This window comes from Talaromyces marneffei, chromosome 1 (genome assembly GCF_009556855.1).
Source record: "Talaromyces marneffei chromosome 1, complete sequence".
Classification (NCBI taxonomy): domain Eukaryota; kingdom Fungi; phylum Ascomycota; class Eurotiomycetes; order Eurotiales; family Trichocomaceae; genus Talaromyces; species Talaromyces marneffei.
Genome location: NC_072348.1, coordinates 4,819,193 through 4,831,534, shown reverse-complemented (window position 1 = coordinate 4,831,534; position 12,342 = coordinate 4,819,193). Strand labels below are relative to the sequence as shown.

Genomic DNA, 12,342 nt, shown 5'->3' with positions numbered 1-12,342 from the left:
CGGTACTGGGAGTTACTCCGTACGAATTGCTGTACAACGTAACATACGAACTCTACATAGGGACAGGACATAGCTAGAACTTAGTACGGAGGCGGCAGGCGGTTTCGAAATCCAGACCTCTGGCTCAATGCCAGCTTAGCGAACTTAATGAAGTTAATGTACAATTATTGAACTCAAATACGGAGTAGCGTGTCAAATGGAAGGAAGACTAAATCCACGGCCCACTTAACGACGGACGGAGATCCCAGTTAGGCCACTCTACCGAAAGGATTTACTCGATCCACGAGCCCGTTGACTCTGTTCGATGGAAACTATCTTCAAGCTTCGACACGAATTTCCGGGTCTGAATCTTCAGAGCAGGAACCAACATCACGCTTTAATTGACTTTGAACTACGAACCTAATACCTCGGCGGTGGGCACGGTCAACTTGGGTCATGATCCTTGGTCTGTACGACGAAAGTACTATTATAATAATACAGAGCTTCGCATTGATGTGCTATGGCCTGTTCATCGCAATCTGTGATGAATCTCATTTCAAATCACCACCAAGTATCCGTATCTTGAAGATACATAACACTTTAGACCGAAAAGCGTCAACACAGACGAGAAGATCACAAGAGTCAGTGTGTGTGCCCACCAATCCGTCTACAGTTCCATGGGCGAGAAGAGGGTCCCTTTCTCCTTCCAGTTAGCCTGGACGCGGTGGACGGGCCTGTGCGCTGCATAAGTGGAGATTGTGCCAGCATATCCATCCCCGTTGAGGCCAAGCGTCAAACCTTGTTTGCAACAATTCAATTGGCTCGACCCAAACTATTTCTCTGTTTACTATTTGGAGGTTAGTCTGTCTCCATTCTCTTTTCTTCCCTTTGGCGTTACGGTTTGGTACGTACGGACTACGGAGTAGTATGTATCGGATGAATATATTCGTAGTATAAGTACGGAGACGGTCGCTCTCACGCACCTCCACCGTTTTATGTCGCCGCTGAGCAGACAGACATCGTACAGTTTGACTCGTCGATTAACATGCATAATCATGATTTGAGTCATCCGTTGACTGTACATACAGCGCCCCAAGTTGCTTCACCCAGCTTTTAACATACTACTCCAGAATACGTACGTACCGTACCAAGTGCCGGCGGATGTACGGAGTACGCGCCTAAAAATCCAGTTCGCATTGGACCCAAGTCACCCAACCCTAGTGTTGGGACGGACGGGCCGGCACCGTCGACCCATTCGACACCTTTGCATGGGGTGCCGTACAGTTAGTCAGTTCATTCGGCTTTCTGGAATTAAACTCAGTACTCCGTCCGTTCTTGGGAACCCCATTGATCGATATCAATAGATTCGTACCCGATAGTTAAACCCTGTATGACGGTGTATGACTGTATAGTATGGGTGACGTGACTTGGTTGGACACAGAACTTCACACCGATAGTGTGGCCAATGTTGCCTCCGGTACCACTCCATCCATGTACTAAGTTGCGTATGTAGCATCCAACTGTGCCACATGCTGGAATGAAATTTTACTATCGTAGTATGTAGTACGTACGTACTTCCAGATTTGCACTGCCCATAAATAGCCACCGGACCCTGGACCTGGGGCCCTGGACCCTGATAGACCCTTGACGGGAAATACACAGACGGATGGACACCATTGGCTGTTGTATCGGAATACTTGGCGCCCTCCCACATGCACAACTCAGAGTACTTGGGAGGCAAAATACATACGTTATACTCTGTAGTACAGAACCGATGGTCCCTGCTCATAATCTGCGGGTATTCGCTATTTGCTGACCGAAACGTCCGTTCAGTCACATTAATCAATCCCGCATGGGCGCAAATCAAAATCCCCGACGCAAACTACCTATAGGAGAATACATGATCGACAGGGTTCCAAGTTCCAACCAGTCAATGTATTTAACAATACCTATCAGGTGGCAAATAACTTAATGATTTCTTGTATGATACTAGGATACTAGGATACCATGGCACAATACAAAATAGGAAGGACGTCTTGTTATCCCTAAAAAAGGATTCCGATGGATAATTAGTTAGGTCCAGCATCGGATCCGATGGCCACTCCCATGTCGACGTTTTGCGTCACCCATTTGAAATTAATGACTTGCATCGTATGCAGGGTATGGTTATACATTGTGACTCCTTCAACTTAATTAACCTGCCAAATTGAATGGGTCATGGGTTACGACCGGTCTACTAACTACCGTACTACCATGCCTTGTCAATCATGGCCCGTTTCATCCGTATGACTTTTGACTCTTTGGCCCCGAATGATGTGTGATAGGATACACTCAACTAGCCACTCGTCGGAGTTTTGAGACATCTGTGCACGTACTCCTATGTTATACTACGTATGTATACTCGAAGAAAGAAAATTCGCCCAGTCTCATCGAACCCTTATGATCGACTAGGCTAAAGTAGGTTGTAGGTATGATTTGCTCGGCAGTCTACCATCATTAAGCATAGCATACATGACATTGCCACTTGCTACTCGGATTTGAACAACCTTCTGAAGGCAGTATATGTTCAAGATACAAGGGTAGGCCATTCGAGTAATCAGCAAACACGCTCTCCGAGTCATAGCTATTATTCTGCGCTCAAATGAAGGTGAAACATTGTCTCTTCAACTTCCATGTTGGGGTATCTACATCCTTCCGGATCACATCGGCTGGTTTTTCAACGTTGATCCTAGTGGCATATCTACAGACCCCTTCATGTCTGTTTTGATGCTCTCAGGACACCATTCCACCATGATCATCTGATCCTCAATAGCCTTCTCAAACCTTCCAACCCAAAACACCAACTTGCAGACACATACAGGTGTGCCGTCAATCCAGAAAGAGCCGCCAATATCAGACCAGTGCTGGGAGGTATTATTAACAGCGTGCTTGCCGCTGAGATGACATTTCTGCCCTGAAAGCAAGACTATCATTACGTCAACACCCGTAGCAAGCGCATGCCGAACAAGTGGATTGAAGGTTTTCTTCGACTCCACTATCTTAAGCACCTGCACCGCACAGACGAGAGCTTCTTTCCTATCTTTGGAGGTCTGCCAGAGCTCTGTTTGCGAGTCAACTTGCTTCCGCGGCCCAACAACGTCGACGACATAGTGCGTCATTTTCATGTAATAGTAAAGAATCATCGCGTCTTGTAAAAGGGCAGTTATCCGTTCCAGTGACGCCGCAATGGAGTCGTCCTCTCCACGATAAGCCAGAAATAGATATCTCGCAGCATTTCCCGTAAAGTTCCCGGGGCCAGTTAACTCGTTGATCTTATCCAGCGCCTGTTTCCATTGATCGAGTGTTTGGATGAGCAGCGACTGCTGAAAAGTATGACTAGGACTTTCTTTTTTGTTGGGAGTCTGTGAAAGAACCCATATCGACTGCAAAAGGCTGCATAGGCCGAGATGCACGTCTTCCACAAGAAGTCCCGAGGATGTAATTGAATCTGCGCAGTTTGGTATTTCAGATACCCGGACTGCTGAACGCTCAGGCAGTTGCTCCAGCTCCCGTAGAGCGAATACATCAAGTCCATAGGCATTCCAGAGCGCAAAGGTGCTCGGAAGACCTATACTAACTTCTTGAAGGTGGAGTAATGGCGGTGTTCCATGGATAAGAGCAAAATATGCATCGAATTGATAGACGAAAACAAGCAAGCGCTTGAATCTTTCGCGCATGACTAATGTATACGGAGCGTATGTGCCGCTATAATAGGTCTTTAGGTGAACGGCTAATTTGTCGTCATCGAGGACTCCGAGTTCTCGGAGAATGGTCATGAATGTGCTTCGTAGAAGCATGGCTCTGGACAAGGCACTTTTATCGGTTCGATGGAGTGAGAAAACCAGAGTCAAGAGGACTGCCTGGAAAAACTCAATTGGCCATGCCTTTTCTTCGGACGTCAACTCCAGATCAATCTATATAAAAAGCTTAGTAGACTATCTTGTAGGAGAGTAAGAGCATGGGTATGTAACGGACCAGACTATGAAGCGAGCGCTCGAGGAGTAGCTCATGCACTCGTAGGGCATAGAACCTCTCGGTCCAATCTGCACTATTCTGAAACCACGCTCCAATAAGACACGCAGCAGCAGCAAGGGGCAATGGCATAGTCCCTATTTCATTGTGAAGGGTCGGAGCGTGAAGGATAGGCCACCGGAGATGGAAGTTCTTGATATAGGTATCGATGTACCTGCTGACCCGGGCTTTTGATTCACTACACTCGCGTACAGCCGATTCCAATAAAACTTTTCCAGCAACCAATAATTCATATATACCTCCCATTCCTGGGCTTGAAAGAGAGGAACTTGTTGTGGTCGGCTGGGATGGGACGATGTTGAGGTTTTGGAGGAATTTGACGTTTCTTTGCAGAAGCTCCAAGGAATTCTCCGGCTTCGAGCGTTTAGGAAGTGTTGTTTCATCATCATCATCATCATCATCATCATCATCATCATCGTCACTAGTACCCTGGCCGGCATTGACACCATGATACTGATCATGATGATCAACATTCTCGCCAACGGAAGCAATCGCAGCTGCCTGAGGAGCCCGTTTTGGTTGACGGAGGAGCGGTCGGTAGATACATTCTATACCTCGTCGATTACATAGAGAGCACGGGTTGCCTCCCGAGCATTTGGTTTTGTTAACACGGCATGCATCGCAAGAGACGGCGTTGCGTTGATAGCTTGCTTCATGTAAATCTGAATGACGACGAAGTAGATCTCTTTGCACGACAGGTTAGTTGGCTCCATTTTTTAATCTACAGAAGGCTTGGACTTACCTGCGACTAAACTGCCGTTGGCATACATTACAAACGTATGCCGGTGTGTTGTGGGTGGCTTGATGCCGGATTAGATGTTCCTTGCGAATGAAGCTTTTGCCACAGTGGCATGCGTGCCGCGTAGTCATATCCGGTCCTAAGTAAGTATTTTTTCAGCTACTTGGCATATAATTCATCACTGGAGCCTTTCCAAGCCGGCAAGCGGTTCACTTACCCATCTCCGACGAAGCCATAGTCGCGGCCAACTTGGTAAGTAAATGTGATCACATCGCAAGTGGGAGAACACCAGCCATCATTATTACAAATCAGATTTTATTTCAGAAGTCGTACTTGTCAGCAAATAAACGATAAACTGAGACAATTATGGATTCTGGAACGAGTTGCTCGAAAAATAAAGATGGGATTCAGCTCGTGTTGACGCGGGTGAGCTTAATTCCAGGATTGGTTAACTAACTAGTTAACTAACCCTAACATGATTCCGGTGGGATACCTTAACAATCCTTCGTCGGTCTGAGTATTTCGAACGAGATATGTTGGGATATTATCAATCAGTTTGGAGATATTACCACGATAATGTTCAATAGAGCCTCTAATTGCTTGGGGCTGAAAAGGGAATATTTTGAGGACCAAGTTTACTACGTTAGGTAAAAGCTCGTTTATATAAACAGCTTCTTCCCTCCTCCCGTCTTCATATCAGTTATCCAGATCAATCACGACAGCATTCCTTCGAGCTAGGTACTTTAGAATCACCTTCCTCAATTCTTGAGTAGATTTGCTATAAACTCCAGTTGTCTTTACGTTCACCACCATGTCAGCTATCAAGAACGTCACTCTCGTCGGTGGAACCGGCCACTTGGGCAGCTTCGTCTTGGACAAGCTTCTCGCCTCTGACAAATTCAACGTTCAAATCCTCCAACGCACCAGCTCATCATCCGCCTACGCCCCAACCGTGAAAGTAGTCAGGGCTGACTTTGAGGATCCGCAGTCCCTGACAGCCGTCCTCAAAGGAGGGAATGCCGTAGTGTCTACCGTTGGCGAAAAGGGTATTCTAGGCCAAAGACTCCTGATCGATGCTGCAATCGCCGCCGGTGTGAAACGTTTTCTTCCTCCAACTTTGGCTCCAACATGAGTAATCCCAATTCTCGCAAGCTCTTCGTCTTCAAGGACAAGGTAATCATCGAGGATTACCTGATCGGAAAATCCGAGACCACCGACCTAACATACACCCTTGTTTACACGGGACCATTCACCGACTTCGCCATCCAGAACAAGGTCATCATGAATTTATCCGAATACAAACCCACAATTTTCAACGGCGGATATTCCAAGTTTAGCTGCACTAGCTTGTCGACAATCGGAGAGCCGTGGTCGTCATCCAGCCGAGACTCAGAACCGCGCGGTTTACGTCCCCGAGAGCTTCATCTCACAGAACCAACTCCTCTCCTTTGCCAAGCACATCGCACCCAACAAGCCGTGGGCGCCAGTAGATGCAGACTTGAATGTGGCGGTGGCTGGTGCTCTTGAGCGTCTTGCCCAGGGACAGCATGACTTCCCGACTGTGATTCCTATCCTACTCAAGTCGGTTGTGGACAATGAGTATGGTCCTAATTTTGCTGAGAATGATAATGAGTTGTTGGGTATCACGGAGAAAGGGGACGAGTATTTGATTGAGCTCTTGAACCCATTGCTCTAAACATACCCGCGAGGTCACAGGGGTATTATGCGTTCAGGTAGCTTGGTGGGCAGGATGGACATTATCAATCATTTGGAACGAGCGAGATCGATAGATAGCAAATAAATTCTTCTTGATATTGATAGCTCCAGAACCTCTGCTGTTTGCCCAATCAACACATCGTTAGAAACTTAGATACACTAGCCATGCTACAGCTGCAGAAGCAAGCCCTACCGGTATACCGGTATCTACCGAAAATGGCAATTTCAAAAAGCTTTCCCAACGGGTGGCTCAGTCTACTCTACCTCCGCAGCGTTCTCTCACAGACTTTGGTTAGAGAAAGGCTACAACGGATCAAGAAGATGAGTAACTGCAGCCTGTATTGGAATTTACCCGTCGTAATTAGACATCAATACGTTTAGGACATATTCTGCGAAATTGACCAATTCGACCCGATAAGAATATCATTTTCAGTGCGGCTACTGCGGAGGAATACTGGGGACTGTGCACAGCCTGTCTATACCTACCTACCGTAGGTATACCGTTCACGACAAGGTCAAAACGTCAAGTTCGTTTCATGGCCGAGTTTACAAGTGGGTTAATGATCCATCTACCTTATAGAACGTTGTGGTTAGATGCTGCAGTGTCCGAATATGTTCCATAGTTGGCACTAGAGAAAGTTTATATCCAAGTGAGCTTAACGTCTCCAAAACCCTTACCCAGCAATATACCATAAAAAGAAAAACCACGAGAGCCCGGCAAAGAACCTAATTAGCATTGTTCAACTTCTTCTCAATATCAAGCACATCCCCTTCACTCTCCACTTCAATGACACGCTGCACCTCAGCGGTGTTGCGGAACAGTTCCACGGCACCAGCATACATCATCCGAGACGAAGGGTTACAGTTCTCGGGAAGATAGTAAAGCAGAACATAGGGAACGGACAGACGTCCAGATACCTGGAAACTGAGTCAGTGGACTATTCCACACTATAACAGCGGGACAGAGAGCAGGAACAAACCAATGTATGGGGATAACTCAACAAGACGAATCGTGGCGACGAATCGGGGAGTTCGTCGGCGATGTCTTCTAGTTTTGAGTAGGTGTCGTTGCTTTCTGCGCGGATTTCTTTTGTTTTGACGTCGATCATGTCTGTTGTCGTTAGCAAGATGATCCGCAGAAAAGGAGAAGAAGATGCGTACAGATTCGGGCTTGAGGATCCTTTGCTCGAGATGTTCCCAGGCGAAACTTTCTCAGTTCCTCTCTCGTCTCTGGCGAGAATGTGTATAAGCGTGTATCGGTCTTGATAGTCAGTATACTTGCACAGCACAGCTTTCAGTCAGAAAATGTCGACATACCATTTTAGAAGATTGTATTGTGTATAATCAAATATCAAATACACGTAAAGAGAGCTTGTCGTATACTCCGTAGAGAGTATGTACCTTCGAAGAATAGGCAGCCCCGCAATCCGATGACAGTTGAGTTGGTTCCTGAGGAAGTCCACCCCCACTCCCTCCGAAGATTGACTTCTTTTAAATCCCTTGCTCTCACACCGTCCACTTCCTCTTCTACCAGTTTCTAGGAAGTATATCTCATGTTTTCGCGATTCAATCAACTCGCTCGTCATCTCTCTCGCCCACTCCCCAACTACGCTCATACATCGGCCGCGGCATTCACGTCCTCTGTACAACCTCTATCCAGCATGACATCATTCGCGACGTTCCACGAGAACAAAACCAAGACGATATACACGGCAGCATGCTTGATTATTGGCGATGAAGTCCTCGGCGGAAAAGTACACTCCCTCCAATTTCCCAGCGCTTTTTGGTTTCATATCTCTCCGACACAAATCTCTAACTTACTTTGATACTACTAGACAATCGACACAAACTCCGCCTACTTCGCGCGCTGGTGCTTCTCGCTCGGCATTACACTCAAACGCATCGAAGTAATCGCCGACGACGAAGACGAAATCATCGAAGGTGTACGCCGGATGAGCTCCAAATACGACTTCGTCGTGACCAGCGGCGGCATCGGCCCCACGCACGACGACATCACCTACTCCTCCATCGCGAAGGCATTCAACCTCCCACTCAAACTCTACGAGCCGGCGTTTGAGCGCATGAAGAAACTCTCGAGACCGAGTCAATTACAGCCGGGATTCAAATGGGATGAGCCGTCCCCAGCACTCACGGCGAGGTTAAGAATGGTTGAGCTTCCGTACGACGAGACTGTGGATGAGGATATGCAGAATGTCTTTGTGGCCGATGATTCGTGGGTGCCGATTGCGACGGTGAATGGGAATGTGCATATTCTACCTGGTGTGCCTAGGCTGTTTGAGAAGTTGCTCGATGGTCTTAAGCCCGTCGTCACACCGCGATTGGCTGATCCAGAAGGTAATGGTTCGTACAGAGTGTTGATTAGTACGCCGTTATCCGAGAGCTCGGTTGCGGCGTACTTGACCGATTTGGCTTTGAGGGTTATGCCACACGGCGTGAAGGTAGGAAGTTATCCGCGATGGGGGAAGAAGAGGAATACGGTGACGCTGGTGGGAGCCAATAAGGAGTATATTGATTCTTTGGTGGCGGAGGTTGAGAAAAATGTAGAGGGGAGACGGGTTTCGAGGGAGGGCGAAGACGACGACCCAGATGATGCTTAGATTAGATCTCTTCAGTAGGTAAGTATGTATGTATATATAAATATCCTGTACTTGCATCTATACCAGCCCCTTTGATGTGTATACAGTTCAAACCCAGAATTGTGCTTTTTAATTCGACTAACTGATAAGTAATGAATCATCCATAGATCAAAGATATCGAAATTGCTCAACGATTCTAAAGTATACCCAATATATGTATCCAACCAAGCGCACCATACACGAACAAGTACAAACACGCATACACAAAAGAAAAAAAAAATCACGGTAAAGAAAAGTGAACAGAGAAATCATGCCAATGACAGGACTTCCCTGAGAATACCGATAGATAAAACATGTCCGAGGAGGAAAAAGAGAGGTATCACACGCTATCATATCACCCCTTTCTCTGCTGCCGCTCCGTTATACGGAGGATATGGCGAAGCTACACCACATATACTTTGCCGAATGGTATATCGACATGTCACAAAACAAGACAAATGTGATGTAGCCATAACTGAAACAAACTCATCGAGTCCAAAAAAAGAGAAGAAAAAAAGGGGAAAGGAGGGATATCGAAAGGAGAAAAGAAACTAAGTGACAGTAGAAAGGAAAAAAAAAAAGAGACAAAACATGTGCAAAGCGATATACCGATAAGAGCGCTCACCCCGTGAGAAGAATGTAGGGCGTTGCAAAAAAGCGAACCAATGGTGGAAAATCGCAACCAGAAAGATCTCCCAGAGAGATATGCAAAATCAATTCATGGACAGAGCCATTCGTCCCTGGTTCTCCAGATAGCCCCAGGGAAAAAAAAAGAAGAAGAAATCGTAATGGTAGAAAAGCCGAAGATGTAGGGTTCCTAAATGATTTTTGATGCGAATCCGATCGAGGGGAGATGAATCGGTAGAAGTCGTGGATGGTATGGAATATGATTAGATTAGTGAGCTATGACAGATCGGGATTGTGTCTGCCCGTCGAGACTCGGTTCTGTCGCGCGTCAAGGATGTTTTAGAAAGAAATGGTTGTCTCCAAGCTTTAGAGCCTGCCGTATTTTGTTCCTCAACTGCTCGAGGCTTTTTCCCGCGGTTTCTTTACATAATGACACACTTCGCACAGCATCCAGCATCATCGCCTGGCTCAGAAACGTCCATCTTGCCATGGGGAGCACCACCAGCAAAGGCACCGCTTGCTGACGGGTACGATGACATTTCTTTGTTGTAGCGGCGAATTTCTCGGACGAGGTCGTAGAAAGCGTTTTCGACGTTGATTCGGGACTTCGCAGATGTCTCGATGAATTTGCAACCAAATTGACGTGCCAAAGCCTCACCCTCTGCAAGTCGAGAATCATTAGTAACTTGCTAATAGTGTGACCTGGGGGTGCAATTCCATACCTTGTTGAGTAACAGCCCGATCCTTCTCCAAATCGCACTTGTTGCCAACCACTATGATGGGGAAATAATCCTTGTCCTTCACGCGGAGGATCTGTTGTTGGTATGTCATGATTTCCTCGAATGATTGGCGAGAGGTGATGGAGTACACGAGCAAGAATCCTTCTCCGGTGCGCATGTACTGCTCTCGCATGGCTGAGTATTCTTCTTGGCCCGCAGTGTCCAGCACATCCAACAAAGCGACTTCATCGTCGATCACGCATTGCTTGCGGTACGAATCTATTCGAGCGAACGATGAGCCTTCATCAAGAATCGGCTGGCCTTGAGAAACCTACCTTCAATTGTTGGGTCGTATTCGTCGACGAAATGGCTCTGGATTAATTGGATGGTCAAGCATGACTTTCCTACGCCACCTCCACCGACAACCACCAGTTTATATTCTCGGAGAAACTGTAATGAGCAGAGACTATCAGCATCTTTCCTACTCCTGAATCGATTGAATCTGCCCTCTGTCGGCCCTCGTATCCTCGACAAGTTCTGATTCGTTGCGATGATCCAAGTCCGGTGCGGGTTCTTTGTTGATCCAGGGATGACCAGCAAAGAGGGGGCAGGTCTCAGATGGGTGCGGTCAAGTCAACGGGTGTAATTTACCTTGTTAGCAGAAGCCATTGAGGCCTGTGTCAAAAATAAGCCTTGGGCAATTTATACAATAAAAGGAGTCGAGGCTAATCCAGCAATCGCCAGGATGCGGTGAGTTCGAGACGAGACAGAGTCGGGATCGGGAGGACTCGAAGGGAGCTGCAGGTCTGCGAGCGAGTCTGCGGCAAAGGAGGAGGAGGAGGGTTCAGCGAGGTTGTAGTGGTAAACGGTAAGTGACAGAGTGATGTTCAGGGTCGGCGCGGGTTTAGGTTAGGTAAGTAGGATTCTAGTATGAGGCAGGGGAATAGTCAGTACGACGTACCAAACAAAATCGGGTAAGGGGTGGGCGAAACACGCTTTACCGATTTGGTCTGTGCACTTGCTAGATAACGAAACAGAAAAAGCTCCGCGGTGTTAGCTCGTTCGTTCCACTTGCTAATTGAATGTGGCTGGCCCGCGATTCAGCGTGTGCATGAAATGAAATGCCGTAGGGGACCTGGGGACAAGCACCGGAGAGCGAGCGAGCGATGCGATGGCGATCAACAGCAATTGCGTCGTATTCTTCTGCAGCACGGCCTACGTAGCACTGTGAGAATCGATCGAGACGTTAGCGAATCACTCGCATGTTGTTTCAGTCATTCTACTCCGTAGTTGAGACTAAAGAGGAGGGGAGAGGGGCGCGATGTGATAGTGTGGATTCTGTGGAAGGGAGAGCGAGTAGAAAAACGGGGAGCACGGGTCGACAGCCACTCAGGAGGCCGTTCAGCGCTTTAGGTCCTTTAGAAACCCTTTAGCAATTCTGGAGACAGCCGAGGAAAGCTTGCAGCGAATAAGAAGGGGCGTGGCCAGCAATGTGCTGGCTCTTGCTGAGCAGTCACAAAACGATTTTCAGACTGAGATGGAACGGACCAACAGACAATGAACATTCAAGACACACCGTCGTACGTACATTGTATTGTGGCTGCGGATGGGGTCGGAACTGGCGCAAAATCGTGCCAGGCAGTTTGATGGATCGAGGTACCTGACAACAGCTTGAGAAGCATGAAATGTGCGGTGATTTTTGAATTCGGCTGGATAATATTACTCGTAGTACGGTAGTAGTATTATTGAGGTGGTGGTCTTGGATTGCTCCAGGATGATTAGATTATTCGGACCAGCCACCAGGAAGAAAGGGAGCTAGCTACTCCGTACAGAGTAGTACGTTGAAGATCGGGAT

The 12,342-nt window shown here is 47.3% G+C and overlaps 5 protein-coding genes across 5 annotated transcripts; 2 read left to right on the top strand and 3 right to left on the bottom strand.

Moving 5' to 3' along the window:
• Positions 1-2,678: 2,678 nt before the first annotated feature.
• On the bottom strand, positions 2,679-5,025 carry EYB26_001775 (uncharacterized protein; the record flags this gene model as incomplete). The annotated part of the gene is made up of 4 exons (XM_054261083.1): positions 2,679-3,932; positions 3,994-4,735; positions 4,793-4,928; positions 5,007-5,025. 4 exons carry the CDS (start codon positions 5,023-5,025, stop codon positions 2,679-2,681), a joined length of 2,151 nt encoding a protein of 716 aa, XP_054117058.1.
• A 575-nt stretch (positions 5,026-5,600) lies between these two features.
• Positions 5,601-6,485, top strand: EYB26_001774 (uncharacterized protein; the record flags this gene model as incomplete). The annotated part of the gene is made up of 2 exons (XM_054261082.1): positions 5,601-5,880; positions 6,127-6,485. 2 exons carry the CDS (start codon positions 5,601-5,603, stop codon positions 6,483-6,485), a joined length of 639 nt encoding a protein of 212 aa, XP_054117057.1.
• A 746-nt stretch (positions 6,486-7,231) lies between these two features.
• Positions 7,232-7,825, bottom strand: EYB26_001773 (uncharacterized protein; the record flags this gene model as incomplete). The annotated part of the gene is made up of 4 exons (XM_054261081.1): positions 7,232-7,423; positions 7,486-7,616; positions 7,667-7,766; positions 7,823-7,825. The coding sequence occupies 4 exons, from the start codon at positions 7,823-7,825 to the stop codon at positions 7,232-7,234; spliced, it is 426 nt and encodes a 141-aa protein (XP_054117056.1).
• Positions 7,826-8,058: 233 nt separating this feature from the next.
• On the top strand, positions 8,059-9,123 carry EYB26_001772 (uncharacterized protein; the record flags this gene model as incomplete). The annotated part of the gene is made up of 2 exons (XM_054261080.1): positions 8,059-8,259; positions 8,341-9,123. The coding sequence occupies 2 exons, from the start codon at positions 8,059-8,061 to the stop codon at positions 9,121-9,123; spliced, it is 984 nt and encodes a 327-aa protein (XP_054117055.1).
• A 1,067-nt stretch (positions 9,124-10,190) lies between these two features.
• Positions 10,191-11,156, bottom strand: EYB26_001771 (uncharacterized protein; the record flags this gene model as incomplete). Its single annotated transcript, XM_054261079.1, has 4 exons — positions 10,191-10,429; positions 10,491-10,766; positions 10,823-10,937; positions 11,139-11,156. The coding sequence occupies 4 exons, from the start codon at positions 11,154-11,156 to the stop codon at positions 10,191-10,193; spliced, it is 648 nt and encodes a 215-aa protein (XP_054117054.1).
• Positions 11,157-12,342: the final 1,186 nt, after the last annotated feature.